Source organism: Mastigoproctus giganteus, chromosome 7 (genome assembly GCF_048544385.1).
Source record: "Mastigoproctus giganteus isolate SK-2022 chromosome 7, ASM4854438v1, whole genome shotgun sequence".
NCBI lineage: Eukaryota > Metazoa > Arthropoda > Arachnida > Uropygi > Thelyphonidae > Mastigoproctus > Mastigoproctus giganteus.
This window is the reverse complement of record NC_143581.1, coordinates 234,751,579-234,772,644: the sequence shown is the minus strand read 5'-3', so window position 1 is coordinate 234,772,644 and position 21,066 is coordinate 234,751,579. Positions and strand designations below refer to the sequence as shown.

Genomic DNA, 21,066 nt, shown 5'->3' with positions numbered 1-21,066 from the left:
ATCTGTCTTTCCTCAATTGGAATTTAGCCCTCTCAGGTGATTATCCTGAGCGTGGGGAAGAATCCCATCAGCATTGAGCATGCTCAAACCATTCAAGGCTTTATACACCTCTATCAGATCACCTCGCTGTTGTCTAGTCTCCAGACACTGTAATTGGCAAAACTTAAGCCTTTCTTCGTAAGAGCACCCCTTTGTTCCATTCACTATTTTGTTGCCCTTCTCTGTACTCGTTCCAGCAGCTCTACATCCTTCTTGAAATGAGGCCTCCAGGCCTGTTTACCAGACCTCCAGACCGGTCTGACCATTGCCTTATACAAAGGAATAATCACCTCCTTATCCCTGCTAGAAAAAGTCCTGTATATCATTGACAATACACCATGAGCTACTCTTGCAGCCCGTCTGCACTGCTCAGAGAATTTCATATCTGCCTGCACAACCACCCCCAGGTCCCTTTCATTCTCTACCACTGTCAGTGTAGTACCACATTCCATCAGAGACAGAATATGTCCAACATATATAAAAGCCAAGAGTCAGCACCAACAACGGATCGATTATGGGGAGACATCTTAAAAAATTTAACTTCGAAGAGGTAAAAATAATGCAAATTAACGCGCAGCGGGCCCGGGCTGTGGTCGGCCAAATCAGGATTCGGGCAGAAGAGGACAACACGGATGTAATTATCCTGCAAGAGCCGTACACCCATAAGAACCAGGTCAGAGGCTATCCCTTGACCTACAAAGTCATCCAGGTGGAAGGGGAAACCCCCTGGGCAGCAATAGCTGTAAGAAACCCTGACATCACAGCCACAAAGATAACACAACTTTGCACAGCCTGGGCCGTATGTGCCCCCATTATTACAGCGCTTGGAAACTTTTACGTCGTTGCCCTATACTGCCGTCCAGGAGAAGATATTATCAGGGCTATAAGATACCTTCAAAGTGTACTAAATACTCTTCCTGGAGGGAGAATTATCGTTGGGGCAGATGTAAACTGCAGGTCTCCCGCGTGGTACAGCACAACACCAGACCGTCGAGGAGCAACAAACGGCCAAAGACTGGAGAACTACCTGGGTAACTCCCCTTTCGGAATCCTCAATCAGCCAAACAACCTCCCCACTTTCAGCAGCACCCTTTGGGAAGCCACCATTGACATTTCTCTTGCTACAAGAAACACAGCCAGCTATATCTCCGACTGGAAGGTCCAAGATGATTGGACGACCTCGGACCACCGAGCCAATACATTCAGGATCACAAAAAACTGTAATAGACAACCAATTTCCAGAGTAATGCAACATAGATATGCAATAGAAAAAACAAACTGGGACACGTTCAGGGGTGCCCTGCTGGAAATGGTGGGAAAACAGCAGCAGAAACTCAGGCAAACTCAAAATCCAAACCTTCTTCAAAAAGAGATTACCACCCTATTAACACAAGTCTGCAATGCCACAATTAAAAGGAAAAAACCTTCTCCGGGAGCGGTGCCCTGGTGGAATGAGGAGCTTCGAAGGATGAGAAAGGAGGTACAAGCCAAACGAAAAGCGTTCCAAAGGGCGAGAAGATCTTGGCCTGATGTGGAGGTCGAAGAACTTAAACAAGTATATCGAACAGCAAGAAACGTGTATACGGAAAGAATAAAGAAATCAAAGCAGCAATCCTGGGAGCAACTTGTCTCTTACACGGGGAATTCTGACCCCTGGGGGGTGGTGTACAAAATCACCACAAACAAACTCCCCAGGGAGGAAGTGAACACCGCTACAGAAACCCCGCAGGGAAACCTAACCACCACCTGGAGGGACTCAGTCTCAAACATCTTAAACAACGTTTTTCCTCCAAACATTAATCCAACAACAACTGAGCAGCATGAGATCTGCAGAGAAAATGAAACCTATTGGACTGGACAAGTTGAACCGCAGTTCACACATGAAGAACTCCTAGCCGCAGCAGCTCTTATCAAAGGGAAAAAATGTCCAGGGCCTGACTTGTTCGAGCCTGAGATTGTGAAGAAGGTTGTGGAGCTTTTCCCGGAGCTATTGCTGCACCTATTCAATCTCTGCCTACACACTAGCACCTTCCCTGATGACTGGAAAGTTGCAAATATGAAACTTATCCTTAAAAATCCGACAAAACCACCACATCTACCAAGTTCGTACAGGCCCATAGCCCTATTGTCCGTATGCAGCAAGCTCCTAGAGCGTCTCCTCCATGTACGGATCCAAAGCCACTATGAGAAAGCAAACCTAATATCTCCAAACCAATATGGTTTCAGACCAGGGCGTTCCACGGTTGATGCTCTACAGGCACTGCTCACTGAGGCCCACCAAGCAGACAGAAAATACTTCCTGATGATTACAATTGATTTCGCGGGAGCGTTCGACACCCTTTGGTGGCCGAGCGTCCTCCGCAGACTCAGGCAAGCAAATGTACCGGACAATCTGTTCAATATCATGAAAAGCTACCTCTCAAATAGGGTAATCACAGTAAATGCACCTTATCAGAAACTCACAAGACGGATACACCGTGGCTGCCCCCAGGGCTCGGTCCTGGAGCCGACCTTATGGAACATGGTGATGGACGAATTTCTATGCCTTGACCTCGGGGAGGTTCGTTCACAAGCCTTTGCTGATGATCTCATCCTGATGGTGACTGCAAATTCCAGGGCCCAGCTTGAGACACTGGCAAACCATGCACTCCAAATCCTCCAGGACTGGGCAAAAACACACTGCTTGACCATATCACCATCAAAAACAAACTCTCTGCTTCTTAAAGGAACTCTCTGTATTACAAGACCACCACAGATTAAAATTGGAAACAAGACCATAAAGTTGTCAGAGCAACTGAAATATCTTGGCATAGTACTAGATAGAAAACTCTCCTTCCAAGCTCATCTCAAATACATCAGAACCAAAGTGAGAAACTATACTGCCATGGTTGCTAGGATATCCCGTCGGGACTGGGGTCTCAGCAAGCGAACCCTCTCGTTGTACTACAAGGCTATCTTCATCCCTGTGATTACGTATGCAGCCGGAATTTGGTTTGGCAAGGCTACGACTGCAGTAAACAGACGAATCCTGGATTCCACTCAACGCACGGTCCTGCTCTCCATCTCTCGTGCCTGCTGCACTGTGAGTACTCACGCCCTCCAGGTCCTGGTGGGGGCCCTCCCCCTCGACCTGGAGGTGGTGAGAAATGGAATGTTGTATCATCTGTCTAAGGGCGTGTCTCAGACCTGCTTGGGATTCGAGCTGAATCTTACCAACAACCAAAAATTTGAGAAGAGGAGACTTAAGCACACATGCAGTGGGTGTGGCAGGACCGCTGGACAAATTCAACCAAGGGGGAAATCACCAGGAGATTCATCCCAGATGTTAGCAGAATCTATCCAAAATCCCCATTATGGTTTTCTCCAGGCTTGTATGCCACGTATTTGCTTACTGGCCATGGTTCAATAAAGGCAAAACTAACAACCTTTGGCCTAGAAGAGGACTCAACATGCGCCTGTGGAGGAATTGAGGACTGGGATCACCTCATGCACGAGTGCCCCCTCTACGATGACCTCCGCTGCCAGCTTATCACAAAGTTGACTTATATACCAAAAGGCAAAGAAAACCACTTACTGGATACTAAGGAAGAGGTATCAAGCTCTCACCAACTATGCACAGCAGCTTTTCTTGAGGAGAAGACAACTAATTGCAGCAACATGATAACCCTCTACTAAATGAACCCAGGGACCCTGATGGTACTGGAACCAGGCAGCTAAACTTAACCAGCATTACCATCATTGGTGTGAACTACTATACATTCTCCAAAATGTCACCCACCAAAGATAACTACCTTTGAATAGAGACAACCCACAAATTAAGACAATCTAAGAAAGAAAAAAGGTTCTTATTCTTCTGGACTTGTCTCTCATGGATGTGACCAATAAGACAATCTCCTAGATAAAGACTGACAATGCCACCGGCATGCCATTGGATGTCAACTTCTTTTCTTGGCCAACTAGCATTCCGAACCATGTACCCTAACTTGGTTCACTTTAATACCCCCTCCCCTGGTAGGGAGAGGGAGGGGATGGGTTTCTGTCTCCTCCCCCTCCCTGCTACACCCTTTTTTTTCTCCTGGTGGGGCCAGTCTCCACTGACCTTTCTGGGGTTGCCTTCCCTATCATCCCCATATTTCTATCTGTCCCCCCCCTTCCTCAGTCTTCACCCCTACTCTAACTAAATATGCATTTTATTCTATTTTATTTTTATTTTATTATAATTTTTTTTTTATTATTTATTTATTTATTATTTTTTTTTTATTTTATATATATATTTTTATTTATTTATTTTATTTTATTTTATTTTTTTTATTTATTTATTTTTTTTTTTTATTATTATTTTTTTTATTTATTTATTTTTTATTTTATTTATTTTTTTTATTTTATTATTATTTTTTTTATTTATTTATTTTTTATTTTATTTATTTTTTTTATTTTATTATTATTTTTTTTTTTTATTTTTTATTTATTTATTTATTTATTTTTATTTTTTTTTTTTTTTAGGCCCTTGCCACTGAAATCTTAGGAAATTAGGTGGCAGGGCCTGCCAGAGTAATTACTTCTAATGCGATCCCTCTATGCCTGACCTGCCTCCTCGGGGTTAAGTGTGGGCAACGGGGGGTCCCACTAGGGGCCCAACGGCTAAAAGGTCAGAGGAACAACACAACATGACACTACACAACATAAACATGTACCTTACACTTTTTAAAATCTCTGGCCTTCACAGTGTTCTGTGTTTCACAAACAGAGTACACAACACGGAGATGGGGGAAACCCCTTGGGCCGTTAGACAATGAACACTTTACACTTTACACTTTTGTCAGTGTAGTACCACAGAGTTGATACGTTGCTCTGGGTTTGCTGTTTCCCATATGTAGTACTTTACATTTGTCAATGTTAAAATTCATTTGCCACCTCTCAGCTCATCTGCTCAACCTTTCCAGATCCTATTGCGACAGCATAGTGTCAGTAGTGTCCTTGACAACTCTGCCTACCTTTGGATCATCTACAAACTTCGACATTAAGCTTGATATACCATCATCAATATCATTTATGAATACAGAAAACAATAATGGACCCAACACTGAGCCCTGAGGGATTCCACTAATAACATTAGTCCGCGACGAGCAGTGTCCATTGATTACCACTCTCTGTCTTCTCCCCCTCAGCCACCCCTTTATCCACAGCAGTAATTTGCCTCCAATGTCACACTGCTCCAATTTGTGCAGCAGTCTTCCATGTGCAACAGTATCAAAAGCCTTTCTAAGATCCAAGTATATAATATCAAAGTTATTCCCTGCATCCAGTTCTTTTGTGACTCCATCATAGTATCCAATCAAATTGGTCAGGCAAGACTTCCCCTTATCAAAACCATGCTGTGTCCGAGCTATAACTGAACTCTTATCTAAATGATCCTGCAGTGCTTCTTTAACTAGTGCCTCCATTAATTTTCCTGGAACAGAAGTTAAACTAACAGATCTATAATTACTTGTGTCAGCCTTTGATCCTCCTTTATGGACTGGGGTCACATTTGCACATCTCCAGTCTGTGGGTACCTCCCTTGAGTCCAAGGAAGCTCTCATAATTATGGCTAAGGGTTTGCTTACTTCCTCTGCTCCCTCCTTTAATATAACTGGATAGATCCCATCCACCCCAGGTGCCTTTCTTGTGTTTATCTTCAACAATTTCTCCTTCGCTTTACTCTCAGTTATTACAAGATTCTCTAGCTTACTGCTAGAGTTGAATACACCTCTGGCTTTCCCCTCGCTAAATAACTCCTCATGTGTGAATGTCGATGCAAAATATTCATTTAGTTTGTTAGCTACCTGAGCAGGATCATCAACAGGTGACCCCTCGATATCAAGTGGACCAATCTGATTCATCCCCTTCCTTCTAGAGTTTACATAAGTAAAGAACTGTTTGCTGTTTTTCTTTGCATCCCTTGCCAAAGATTTCTCGTAATCTGCCTTCGCCTGCCTAACCTCCTTTGTATCTTGGTTATAGATCGACTTGTATCTATCATAGGCTTCTGTGTCATTTGTTAATTTGTATGTATCCCATGCATGTTTCTTCTCTGCCATAAGCCTCATTAGTTCATCTGACATCCATTTAGGCCTAAACCTTGAAAAATATTTCTTAGTTGGTCTGTAAAGCCTAGTAGCTTCCAAGATAAGTTCTTTGAATGCTTCCCATTTTGCATTTGCTGTTGGTAACATCATCAGTCGGTCCCACTGTATAGAATTTAAATACTGTCTCAGTCCATCGTAGTCGCCTTTACGAAAGCAATAACCCTTCCCTTTACCCCAAATGGTAGTTACCCCTTTGAGTAAATCCGACTTCAGCACACTGTGATCACTGCCACCTAGTGGGTCATTTATCTGCAGATTCTCAATGCATGAAGAATCACTGCTGATAATCAAATCAAGAGTATTCCTCTCTCTAGTTTCCTCCCGAACATGCTGATGTAGAAAACAATCATCCAATAAATCCACCAAAGCCTTGCTAGTGTGTGAGTGACCAGCACCCAAATTCCAGTCAATATCTGGGAAATTAAAATCTCCCATTATAAGACTCTCTGATTTACTGGCCCACTCTATTTCCCTGTACAGTTTCTTATTATACTCATCAGAGTGATTAGGCCTATGGCACACACCTACTCTCAATTTTGATCTCCCAATGCTTATGTCACACCAAACTGACTCGACACTGCACTGTCCAGCGATGTCAACTGGCTTCACTTCCTTGGATTTTATGTATTTCTTAACCAATAGCATAACCCCTCCTCCCTTCCTGTCCAGTCTATCCTTTCTGTAGACGTTGGTGACCCATCGAGAACCAGTCTATCCTTTTTGTAGACGTTGTACTCCCCAAATTCCAGTTCTGCCTTCCTTATATCTGTGTGACACCACGTCTCTGATATCCCAACAATATCTGCCTTTGATTTTTTGAGCAATACCTCAAATTCATCAAATTTATTTACTAAACTCCTAGCATTGGTGTACATGCAAGTATACATGCACCTATTTCTATTCTTAGCTACCCTAACACAACCCATGTGTTTACTTGTACCGCAATGACTCCCATCAGTCTCTGAAATATCCTGCATCTTGTTTTTCAGGCTTCTGCTCATTCCAATAGAAGCAGTGCAAGAATCATTTTCACCTCTGCCAGTGGCTACTGTTAATCTATTCGTCTTTGTCTCGCCCCCAAGCTAGCAGTTTTCCGACCCACCTAACACTGCCTCGATAGCATCAGCAAATATTCTTGCACCCTTTCTATTTAAGTGTATCCCATCCCTGTAGAAGCAATCTCTCCTGTTAACAAGTACAGTCCAGGCTGAAAAAAATTCTACCCCTTGAGCCTTGCACAATCTTTCCAGGGCCGAATTGATCGACAAGGCTCTCATCATATACTCCCTCCTATCGTGTCTGGGCAGAATTGCAGACACTTTCAAATTCAACCCTATTTCATGGCTTTTTTCAACAGTGTCCTGTACTTCTTAAGTAATTCCGCCGGTCTCCTACTCTTAATATCATTAGTGCCAACGTGTACAACTATATCACCTTTTGTGCTCTTAAAAGATGATATCTGCTCTACAATGTCATCAACCTTTGCCCCTGGTAGACATACCCTGGTCCTGTTCCACCTATCCTTTTTACAAAGCATGTTCCCCGTTTCCGTGACAATAGAGTCACCAATAACTACTAGTTCCTTTGGGACCAGCGCATTCTGCCTTGGGGGTTGCCGCTGTGTTGCGCGATGACCAAGTGCAAGCTCTGGTGTTGATGTGGGCAGCTGAGAGCTTGATGGGCCCTCAATTTAGTTCCTTCGAGGGCATCCACCCTGTCCTTCAAGCTCTCATATAGGCCCATAAGAACGCTGAGTTGTTGCCTGATGTCGATGCACTCCTTGCATCGCGCACACACAAAGACATCCCCCATGGCAATATCATGTCCCATAACTGAATGCTCCACAAACATCATGCAAGCTGTGCATTTTAAAAGGCTGTGATTCAGAAAGCAACTGCCCCCCTCAGTTCTTCTCTGAGCCACAGCACTTCCATTAGCTTGAGCCTTTTGTTTTGCTGCTCTGGTCTGAGTCATGATTTCTTTTAATTTAAATAAAATTTCAATTTCAGTTTATTACCCTAACTTATCTCCCAACACAGTTATAACGGATATATATATTTTTAGTGTCAAGTATTAATTATCTCCGAATTCCCTTTATATAAGTTCCGTATCAGTTATGTATTAATTAATTATGTTACGTTTGTAATCTTAGTCGGTATATGTATTTAGTTAAAAGTACAATTTAAATGCCAACGAAGTTCAACAAGTTTAATAGCTCAATAATAGCTCAACAAGCTCAATATCGTTAGTATTGAGCTTGCTCAATCAATTCAAAGCGCTAAACACCTCAATTAGATCACCTCATTGGTATCTATTTTCTAGGCTCTCCAATTTGCAGGACTGAAGTCTTTCGTGGTAAGAGAACCCTTTTTGCTCCCACCAATAAGGTGAAAAGTAACAGCAAAGGCTAACAGCTATAATCACCTTCTTATCTCTGCTAGAAAAATTAGTGTATATCATTGACAAATCCTTTTGCTGTTATGGCGGGCTATCTGCACTGTTCAGAGAACTTCACATCTGAATCCATAATTACCCCAGGTTTTTATCATTTTTCACTATCCGGTTTAGCACACCAAACAGTCGATACGGTACTCTGGATTACTCCTACCCATATGCAATACCTTGCATTTTTCAGTATTAAACTTCGAATGCCCTTTCTCAGTTCATCTTCCCAATTTTTCTAGATCCTTTTGCAGTAGCATACCATCCTGCCAACTTTTGTGTCAACTGCTAACTTGAACGTATACAGGGTGTTTCAGTTAAACGTTTCAGAACTTCTAAGAGGGGTAGGGTACATCCTGACAACTCGAAATCATATAGCAATGTGGGGTCGGAAATGCTTTCCTGAAGTGGTGTTGTACACAGAAGCACCATAAAAAGAAAAGAGACCGTAAGTGAGAAATCGTTTTAATAATACATGAAAAGAAGCAAAAGGTACATGGATTAAAGTAAGTGTTCGAAGTTTCTTCCACGGGCTACAATGCACGCCTCACATCTCCGACGGATGGACATCCGAACATTCTGGAATACTCCGGGCGAATTTCGAATTTCTTCGGCAGCTACTGCGATTCTTGCAACCAGCTCCTCAGCATTGTCAACAGGGGTGTCATAAACTAGCGATTTCATATGACCCCAGAAATAAAAATCAAGACATGATAGGTCGGGTGACCGAGCAGGCCAACGCACGGGACCACCACGTCCGATCCACTGTTGACCAAATGTGACATCCAGGTAGTTACGAACATCTCCGCTATAATGGGCAGGGGCTCCATCGTGTTGGAACCACATTGTCTGTTGCGTCGATGCAGAAATCTGTTCATCTCTCAAAAGTTGTGGCTATACTTGCTGCAGAAAGATCAAGTAGATAGGTCCGGTTAGACGACACGGTAACAGGTAAGGTCCGATGAGGTGATCTCCCATAATACCGGCCCATACATTGATCGAAAATCGAATCTGTGCTGCACGACGTCGTATTGCATGCGGGTTCTCGACCGCCCAGATATGGTCGTTATGCGTGTTGAAAATTCCTTCCCTTGTGAAGGATGCCTCATCGGAAAACAACACTTCAACAGGAAAAAGGGGATTTGTAGCACATTTTCCAAGGTACCACTGTGCGAAAGCAATACGAGGTTGAAGAAACTTCGAACACTTACTTTAATCCATGTACCTTTTGCTTCTTTTCATGTATTATTAAAACGATTTCTCACTTACGGTCTCTTTTCTTTTTATGGTGCTTCTGTGTACAACACCGCTTCAGGAAAGCATTTCCGACCCCACATTGCTATATGATTTCGAGTTGTCAGGATGTACCCTACCCCTCTTAGAAGTTCTGAAACGTTTAACTGAAACACCCTGTATATTTAGGTTTCCCTCTTTTATTTCTTTAAATACTTTGTATCTTTTTTACAGTTCACTTCGCTGGATAAAAATCATTGGTTTTTTGAATGGAAATTTTTTTTATCTGCACATGTGTAGAGGTGTAAAACATAAAGGCTGAAAGTTTTTAAAAAAGTTGGTCGTAATTCGCCACCTGGTTTGAAACTAGGTCGAAACTTTGGGTCACATGATTCTTATAAACAATACAATATGGCTCCTTTCCTGGCGCGTTTACTTAGTTCTCATAAGCGTCTTTATAAAACGAATTCTTATTCGGAGAAGGAGTCGAAGTCTTGTAGGTAAGATGATATTTCTACCGCACTGTTGGAGACAATACTTATGGGTTTTTTTGCTATTGCTAAATTTATGTTTATTTTCACAGTACGGCTAGCAACGTTTGGTTGCTACCAACAGGTGTAAGTTTTCCTAACTCATTGGAGTTGAGATGTTTTCAAGCTGCTTATTGGAAAGTGGTACTCTTATGTCTAAATGCTAAAATTCTTGCACAGTACAGATTCGACGTAATATCCTTTCAGACGATCTTCAGAAATTATGGGTCCGAGACTTGGCACAACTATTATTTGTATTGGACATTCGTCGGGGATTTTCCCTGGCGCTTTAAATGACAGGTAGAAAACACAAACAGTCGAGTAATTAGTGAATGTATAATGAATTACTATAGTGTACTTTAAGAAGGGCAGAAAGCATTTATTCAATAAACTGAAGGTTACCGTAAAATCGGTTCTTGTTTTATTTATTTATAGCTATCGAATTTCATTAAAGTTGTGTTAGTGATTGAAAGAAAGTTTTATGATGTTATTCTTGATGTTTTTCCAGGACTTTTTATAACACATGGAAATGAGTTCGGATAGAGGGACCTATATAGTCCGAACCTATTCTGCAGAAACGACTTTATTTCAATATTATACTGAAGTATAATATTAATTTCACATGTCAAAAATGAATTTGCTCCTTTTTATGGCTTTTTTTGTTGCTTTCCCTAAAGTTCCATTCTCGAAAAGCAAATTAAATAGAGGATTACAGTAGGTTTTTATCATTTTTCACTACCCGGTTTTTTACTACATTTACTTTTGATTTTATAAGAATTCTAAAATTTTCACTTAAATATAATGAATGAGACCTTTATGAATATTCTATATAATTAGTATTATTAAAATGATGCAAGGAAGCAAGTTTATCTAGCACCAGCCATAAAATAAACAAACTAAAATAAATCCAATTCATATTAAATTTAAAAAAATAATAACCAGTGCTACCTTCCTTCCAGTCATGTACACTACTTCTTTCAAGTTTATCCAGTTCCTTCCTAAAATTAAATAAATTGCTGACCTCCACAAGAGTATGTGGGAGGTGTGGCTGTTTATTTTAAGTCAATCAACCTTTGAATGAAGCTGAATTTTTAGACACAGTCTATGGTTACATCTGCTCAGTTTAAATTTATATTACCTTTTGTTTGCCACATGACTGTGTGTAAAAATTCCCTCAGAATTTGGTTTACTTAAACATTATAAAACATACCTGATTGAGGTATACTAAATACAGTGGTGGATAAAAAACTGCACCACCTTAAAGTAACATTTGTAGTGAAACGTATAAGATATTGTTTGTTACAGTCATTTTGTTTGTCACAAAGCAAAGGTATTGCATCAGACAGTAATTGCAAGGTATTGCATCAGCCATTTCTATAAATTTGGTGTTGGAATGGTATACATGCTCATTAGTATTCTGTTTTGCGGAGGTGTAAGCATGGCTCCATATGTTCAGTTGACACCAAGAAATAAAAGTGTAGCTGTTGCTCTGTCCCAGGAAGGGCTTTGTATGCATGCCGTTGCTGATAAAATAGGCTGCCACCAGTCAGAAATATCCCGGGTGCTGAAATTAAAGCATGAAACCGGTGATGTGAAGAGAAGACCTGGATCAGGCCGTAAGCGAGTGACGCCTTCTCAAGGTCGATATTCGAAATGGCTATACTTTCGTAATTGCCATGCAAGAGCTCTTGATCTAAAACTGGACTTTGAGATGGCCTCTGGTGTTGAAACAAGTGCACAAACTATCCAAAGACTGCTTTCGGAATGTGGTCTGCATGCCTATTGGCCCAAGAAAAAGCTTTTGTTGACCCAACAAATGAGGAAGAAGTGACTTGCTTGGGCTAAAACCTATGTTTCATGGACAAAAGAGCAAAGGGTTACCATTATCTTTTCTGACAAATCAAAATTCAACCTGCATGGCTCGGATAGGAAGCAATATGTCAGAAGATGAAAATCGGAGGCATACCATCCTGACTGCATAACACCGACTGTAAAGTTCCCCGCCGGTCAGATGGTCTGGGAACACATAACAAGCAAAGAGATGGGCAAATTAAGTTTATTAATGGAATGGTGAATGCAGAAACCTTGCTATCTTGGGGGGAGTGCTTAGAGATCACCACACAGAGGTCGACAACTGCATTTTTCAACAGGACTTAGCACCTTCCTGCACAGCAAAATTGGTTTTATGTTTTATGCTATTTAGATTTTATGATGACTTTGTCTTCTTGTCTCACAAGGCTTAACACATGCTTACACCAATGTTTTCCCTCGTTTTTCTCCCTTAAGGTGCAGTCATACCTCAGAAATGCTAGCATTAGCGTTGGGCTGGCCTGGCAACAGTCCCAGTTTGAACCCTATTGAAAATTGCTGGTACATAATGTTATCTAAAATTGCTTAGAAGAAGCCAACAAGTAAGATTTAGCTGCAGGAGAGCATTGTAAGGGTGTGGTATCACTAAATTGGGCAACCGTATATCCAGAAGTTGATTGACTCTGTTGTTGCAAGGCTGTAATTGCAGCTCAAGGAACAACAAAATATTGAGGACTTATTTTGGTGATTTACAGTACATAATACTATCATGTTAACTTGCCATTTCAGTTTGTACACATAAATGCAGTAAAATGTATGTTTGATTGTCATGATTGCCATTTGCATGATTTCTCATATTTCCATTAATTATGCATTTTAACATTCGGGAAGAATATTTATGGAAATTAAGTATATTAGGTGGAGTCTTTTTATTGGATTTCATTCACAGAGATATACATGCCATCTAACAAATGCATTTCGAAATTTCTGCAACAAGTGATGCAATTTTTTTTGTCTGCCACTGTATGTTAGGTCATCTCTGAGATACCGGGTTTCCAAACATTATAGCTTACAAAACTTAATTCTTCCTTGATAAGATTGCCCCCTAACCAATCTGTTGTTATACTCTATACCATTTACAGCAGGTTCACATCATTGCTAAAATGGGATTTCTGCCTCAGTGGTGTATTCGTGCTGGAACGCTCTGGAATGACTTTCCAGTACTTTTTTCTAAATGTCATAATAGAAAATCATTAAATTTATACACCTAATATTATGAAACAATGACATAATCAAAGGGGAGAGAGAAATATATATTTTACCCATTGCTACTAAAAATATATGTATTAATAGTAATCTTTAAAATTAATAGATTTCTTTAAAAATTTATTTAAAAACAAAAATATAAATTTCGCAATGAAACTTGAACATATCTTACTAAAGTACAATGTGGTAGATAAAGAGATCCAACGAATGAGATATACTGTGATGTGTGCAAATGCTGCATTTTGATTTGCCATGAGCTGAATGCTGGAACTGGTTGTTCTACGAACCATGAGTCTGAAGTCTGATTCAGTTACTGTATAGTCAATGTGGTGTTATCATATAGTCATTCTGGAGAATGAGCATTCCGGTACTATTTTTTTTACGACGAGTGCTCCAGTACTCTTTTTTTTTTTTTAGCAATACATCTCTGCTCTACCTGTATGCAATATTCAAGATGCAGCATAACCACTGCTTTATATAATTATCTCTTTGTCTTTGCTGGGAATCCCCCAGTGAGCTACCCCAGCAGCCTGTCTACATTGTTCAGAAATTTTGAATTTGATGGTACAGAAGTGGTAGATACATGGCACTACTTTTAAGATGCAGTATTAAACCCCAGCTGTTATTTCTCAGCCCATTGAAATAATTTGTTTAGAGTTATTGTTGATGTAGCTTATTGTGATTATTGTCATTTATTGTCCTGTTCACCTTTGTATCATAAGCAAACTTGAAATATCCCTATCAGTATTGTTAATAAATACTGAAGGCAGTAAGGGGACAGAACGAGAAACTTGTAGGACCCCACCCATAACATTGAAGAAGAAGAACTCTTTATTGCATACAAAAGGCACACCGTACACAATACCCTTCACGGCTACAAGCCAGGGGTTAATTGTTCCTTGAAGAACAGTGGCCATCTATTACTACTGTCTCCTGTCACTTAATCATTTATCTATGCATAGTAGTAACTTGCCTTTAATGACATTGTTCCAATTTATACTACAGTTTGTGTGGGATACATCAAAAATTTTACTGAAATCTAAATAAATGATGTCAGTTAATCCTTCTAATTCTTTACTGACAACCTCATAGTACCAAATAGATTAGTCAGACAGTCTGCCTTAGCAAAAAAACCATGCTGTGATTCTCTTAGAACAATGTTTTCAACCTTTTTTTAATAATGTCACCCCGAAGTAATTTATTTTATTTTGTGGCACCCCTACTCAATATTCTGCCTGTTAGATCCGATTCTCTCTCTCTGCATATATATATGTGTGTGTGATAGTTATTACAATAATATAATTATAAAAATTACATTTCATAATACAAATTATATGTTTACAGTATATAATAATTTTATTCTTTATATAGAGGTACTAAGTAAACATCAATTATAGATCACCACAAAATTAAAAAGATACTGTACACATTTTTATAATGAAATAAACATATAAATTTAAAAAAATAATAAGTTTAGTAACTTAAACCCAAATTACGTGGCACCCCTGGAATGTTGTTGTGACACCCTAAGGTGCCGTGGTACCCCGGTTGAAAACCACTGCCTTAGAATTTCATACTTGTCTGATCTTGCATTGTATTGCATCCTTAAATAAGGATGTGATAATCTCAGGTTATTGCATTCTTAACCATCCACCAACAGTATGGATGTAAGTAAAAGAGTATGGAAGTGGATATACACTCAAATTATGAAGAACCTATCCTAGGACTCCATACCAATTACATTTGGTATGGAGTCCAATTACAAAAGCCCTGCGTACAAAAAACAGTCAGATGAATCATCCTCAGCCAAACCAAAATAATGCGTAATGTCATACAGTGTAACTGTAGAGAACTAAGCAGCCATTCTGATGACTTAAGGGATTTAATCTCTCAATTCAATCCCATAGCCTATAGGAAACATTCTTGTCACCCCAAGTTTCGCCAAAATTCTCAAATTATATGATGTACAGATGAGACAGGAGACCAGAGTCTCCTGCCCGTGGTGGAGTAGCCATTCTTGTAAATTCTAATATACCATCCAGACCGATCCAATTAAGAACCACCCTAGAAGCTGTAGCAGCTCGGATTGCAGTTGATATTTCAGTTACCATTGTTTCCATTTATATTCCACCATCTCTACCACTTCCCCATTCAGAACTTGACAAAATCATTACACAACTCCCTACTCCAAATTGTCTTTTCTGTGACTTTAATGGACACTATCCATTGTGGGGATCAGCTAAAATGGACAGAAGAGGCAAGTTGATTGAGGAATTTATGAATAATAATGATCTGAATATATTAAACTCTGGATCTCCCACCTATAAAATCTACTTCTGAAATTGACTTGTCAATTTACTCACCATCCATCTTTCCAATCATGACATGATCTGTATTAACCAATCCTTTTAACAGTGATCACTTTCTGATTATTTGCTCCTTACAAACGGGTAACTGCAAATCCTGATCAATGATCCACTTGGAAGTTTAAAAAGGCAAACTGGGATGGCTGTTCTGCTCAAATACTTCTAGACAGAATTTATGTTCAAAAAGAACCTATTGATGATGTAAATACTTACATCACCAGTCAGATTCTAACTGCCGCTAATACCTACATTCCAAAATCCAAGACATATTGCAATCACTGGTGGAATACAGATTGCTTCATTGCCAAACAGGAAAAAAACCAAGCTTGGAATAATTTCCACAAGAATCCCACCACTATTAACCTCATTGCTTATAAAAGGCTTAAAGCTAAAGCAAAGCAAGGCAAGGCAATTTAGATGGAAAGCGAAACGAGACTCGTGGATTGCTTATACCTCAGCCATCACAAAAGACACCGACACTCGCATCATCTGGAAAAGAATACAGGCACTAAATGGGAAATTCGCTCGTCTGCTCTCTCCAATACTTCATTGGAAAGGCCTATCTACAGCTGAAGAAGTTGCTAACACACTTGCAGAATCATTTGCTACAATCTCTGCTTCTGCTTCTGCCTCCTATGCTTCCACATTTCAGAACATCAAAGCTAGTATTGGACTAATGTTATTAGTGGAGTCCCACAGGGTTCGGTGTTAGGTCCACTGTTGTTTTGTATATTTATCAATGATATTGATGAAGGTATATCAGGCTTAATGTCGAAGTTTGCAGATGATACAAAGGTTGGCAGGGTTGTTAATGACAGTAATGGCAGTGTGCTACTGCAACAGGATCTAGATAATTTGGGCAGATGGGCTAAGAAGTGGCAACTGAAGTTTAACCTTGACAAATGCAAAGTACTGCATATGGGTAGAAGTAACCCCAGAGAAATGTACCAACTGTGTGGTACTACACTTAAGTTGGTAGAAAATGAAAAAGACCTGGGAGTAATTGTGCAGTCAGATATGAAGTTCTCTGAGCAATGTAGACAGGCTGCCAGGGCAGGTCATGGGGTTTTGTCAATGATATATAGGAATTTTGCTAGCAGGGAAAAGGAGGTGATTATCCCTCTGTATAAGGCAATGGTCAGGCCACGCCTTGAGTACTGCGTACAGGTCTGGAGGCCTCATTTTAGGAAGGATGTAGATTTACTTGAGCGTGTACGGAGAAGGGCAACAAGATTGGTGAGGGGAATGAAGGGATCGTCTTACCAAGAGAGAGACTTAAGTTCTGCAAATTGCAGTGGCTGGAGACTAGGCACCTGCGCAGTGATCTGATTGAGGTGTATAAGGCCTTGAATGGGTTGAGCATGCTGAATTCAAGTGGGATCCTTCCACTTGTTCAGATTACGAACCTAAGGAGGCATAAATTCAAATTAAGAAAAGACAGATGTAGAATAGATGTGCGGAAATTTGCCATTAGCCAGCGGGTGGTTAATTGCTGGAACAAACTTCCATCTGTCGTTGTGAAGTTGATAGGTTGAATAAATTTAAGGAGGAACTGGAATTTTGCTAGCAGGGAAAAGGAGGTGATTATCCCTCTGTATAAGGCAATGGTCAGGCCACGCCTTGAGTACTGCATACAGGTCTGGAGGCCTCATTTTAGGAAGGATGTAGATTTACTTGAGCGTGTACGGAGAAGGGCAACAAGATTGGTGAGGGGAATGAAGGGATCGTCTTACCAAGAGAGAGACTTAAGTTCTGCAAATTGCAGTGGCTGGAGACTAGGCACCTGCGCAGTGATCTGATTGAGGTGTATAAGGCCTTGAATGGGTTGAGCATGCTGAATTCTGATGGGATACTTCCACTTGTTCAGATTACGAACCTAAGGAGGCATAAATTCAAATTAAGAAAAGACAGATGTAGAATAGATGTGCGGAAATTTGCCATTAGCCAGCGGGTGGTTAATTGCTGGAACAAACTTCCATCTGTCGTTGTGAAGTTGATAGGTTGAATAAATTTAAGGAGGAACTGGACAGGCATTTGGAGGGAATGGTGTGATTTTTTTTTTTTTTTTTTTTTGGCTGATGCTGTATAAGCTCATACATTTGCTTTTTTGCATCACATGCCACTACCAATACTACTACTACGATATAAAATCAACTTTTTCACGCACCGCTCATTCCCATACAACCAACCCTTTACATTACTAGAACTTTAAGAATCGTTAAAAAGATCTTCAAATAGTGCCGTAGGCCCAGATGGAGTTCATTACGTTATGCCGAAACATTTATTTGAAGAGGATTTTAGTACCATGTTAATCTTTTATAATCGGATATTCTCCAAAAATGCCTATCCTTCTTCCTGGCATCATTCTTTCATTATTTGCCTTACCAAAACCAGGAAAGGATCATTCCTCTGTTGAAAATTACAGGCCAATATCTCTTACGAGGTGAATAGGTAAAATTTTTGAAAGGATGGTTCATACTAGGCTCACTTACATCCTGGAGTCACAGAATCCCCTTCCAGATCATCAGTATGGTTTTTGGAAGAATAGATCAATGCTGGACATGCTTATCAAAGCCGAATCTCATATCTGCAATGCCTTTGTCACGAAAAAAATCTGGTCATGGTCGACCTAGATCTTGAAAAGGCATTTGACACTACATGGTGTCATGAGATTATTATGGACCTTTACCACATGGGGCCGAGAGGCCATTTGCCAAAAATAATTCAAAATTTTCTGCAATTGTGTTCTTTTCAGCTCTGATATAAAAAGGTACTCTCTGCATCTCACATTCAGGAAGGAGTACCACAGGGATTGATACTTAGTTCAACACTATTTTCAATTTGAATTAGCAACATAACACAAGATATCCCAAAAACTGTTGAAACTTACATGTATGCAGATGACCTTACCATTTTCTGTCAGTCTCAAAGTATGAATACCATCAAACTGCAGCTCCAACTTGCCATTACCAAAATGCAATCCTGGACTTCATGGAATGGCTACCGACCATCAGAAAAGAAATGCACTCTCACTCACTTTTTCAAGAAACGAGCTCTCCATCCCGATCCTGAATTACACATAAACAATATTCCGATCCCACTTGTTAGTACTGTTAAATTTCTTGAACTGATATTAGACAGCAACTGTAACTTCCAAGCTCACATCTCTCATTTAAGAAATACATGTCTAAAGCATCTGAATATACAGTAAACCCCCGCTATTCGCGGAATCTGTATTCACGGTCGCTGATTTAATATAAAATGAAACCTAAAAAAAATGTGAATTTTTAAGCGCCGTGAACATTTTCCGCCATAAAAAAACATGGGCACCACTAAAATTATCTTTCCCCGTCAAAACAGCGCTCAGTGGGTGGGGGGAAGAGGGGTGACAAAATCACAAGCGTGGATGTTTCTCACTAATCCTTGTTCAGTATGTGTTATGCGCTTGCCATGGAAGGTTTCATCGTTTGCTTTTAATTTATGTTTATAAATTGAATAAATTTATCAATTTATAAATTGATATGAACATGTCAATGCCAGGTTTGGGGTTATAAATTGATGTGCTTACAAAAGTGATAAATCTACCGTTTTGCAGTGTAAAACAGACTTTTTCGAGTGTGTTAACGGAAGAAAGTGACTTTATTGTGGACAAGTTCTTTCTAACCCGTACAAAAATATGGCTATGAACAACAAGGGAAATGTGAAAAGATCAAAGAAGGTGATGACATTAGCGAATAAAATTGAGTTATTAGACAAAATTTCTAATGGTGAAAGTGTCTTCTCAGTGGCAAAACATTATAAAATCAATGAGCCAACGGTACGATCAATCAAAAAATCGGAAGAAAAAATCTGCCGTAGTGTCTGTGTAAACGCGCTAATTGTTTCAAAAATTTGCTCTGTAACTCGTGATGTTAAATTAGAAAAAATGGAAAAAGCTTTGAATCTGTGGATAGAAGACCAAACTCAAAATAAAATTTCGTTAAGTTCACTCATCAATCGTGAAAAGGCAAAACACCTTTATCAACACTTTAGCGAAACTGGTGATAGCACTGGCAGGATAAGTTTTTTAGCTAGCAAAGGCGCTATTTTGAAAGATTTGTTTGAAATTCCTAATAAATATTACATTTAATATTAAATCGTTTCTTATTTTCATTTCGATGCCATATGCTTGCATTTCACTATGTACATAGTCATATTATGAAGATACATATAATACATACATAGACAAAATTTTAGACTAGTTTTTCTTATATATTTCATACTTTGGAACAGAACTCCTTTATTACTATGGGAGCCATAACTCAGTATTCGCGTTTTCGGTATTCGCGGCATTTCTCAGGAACATAACCCCTGCGAATCGCGGGAGTTTACTGTACTGCGATCAGTCTCGACTATGTCATGGGGCGCTGATCGGTATACGCTGCTGCATCTCTATAGAACTTTAATACGTTCATGGCTAGATTATTGTTGTCCGGTCTATGACTCTGCCAGGACCACTACTTTACAGTGTCTAAATGTCATCCAGCACAGTGCTCTCAGGACTGTGTTGGGTGCTTTTAGGACTTCTCCAATCCATAGTCTTTATATCGAAGCACATCATCCTCCCTTACATCTTTCTTTGTAGGAAATCTTTACTGCTCCACTACATTGCCAAAAAATCAGTCTTCCATTGCACCCCAGTTGGGAGTATCTTTATAATACTCGGTGGGATTTGTTCTGTGAGAACAAACTAAATGAAAATAGATCTGCTTCACTCAGGATTAAAGAGCTTTCTCAGAGTTGGAATATCAATTTAAGTGATATTTTTCAGGATGCAACTGCAGCTGTTCCACCTTGGACATACGTTTCTGCTTCTCATGATACATATTTTCTGGAGTGGGGGAAGAATACCGTACCTCCCTTTAATATCAGGCAGTTGCACTTAGCTTACACTACTCTGAATTCCCATGCCTGTAAAATCTATACTGATGGATCCAAAACAGCCAGTACAGTTGGTGCTGCTGCAGTTTTTCCTTCTCTTACAGTTACAGCCTCACTTCCATTAGCCTGCAGTGTTTTCATAGCTGAATTACATGCCATCAAATTAGCACTTAGTAAAATTATTGAACTTTGTATCTGACCTGCCATAATTTATCCCAAATCCCTCAGTGCTGTTTCTGCTATAAAGAAGAATTTCTCATCTTCTCATCCTACACTGAAATACATTCATTCTCAGCTATTTTCCTGCAGCATGTCCAATCAGTCAATCAGTTT

General features: G+C 39.9%; 1 protein-coding gene across 1 annotated transcript in view; it reads left to right on the top strand.

Annotated features, from left to right (window-relative positions):
• Window positions 1-10,247: 10,247 nt before the first annotated feature.
• LOC150083777 (folliculin-interacting protein 2) overlaps window positions 10,248-21,066 on the top strand; it is a 296,503-nt gene continuing 285,684 nt past the window's right edge. The window contains exon 1 of the mRNA XM_090377482.1: window positions 10,248-10,342. Within this exon, the coding sequence (XP_090233608.1) occupies window positions 10,254-10,342 (89 nt within the window). The 5' untranslated portion in view covers window positions 10,248-10,253. The remainder of the gene's footprint in view (window positions 10,343-21,066) is intronic.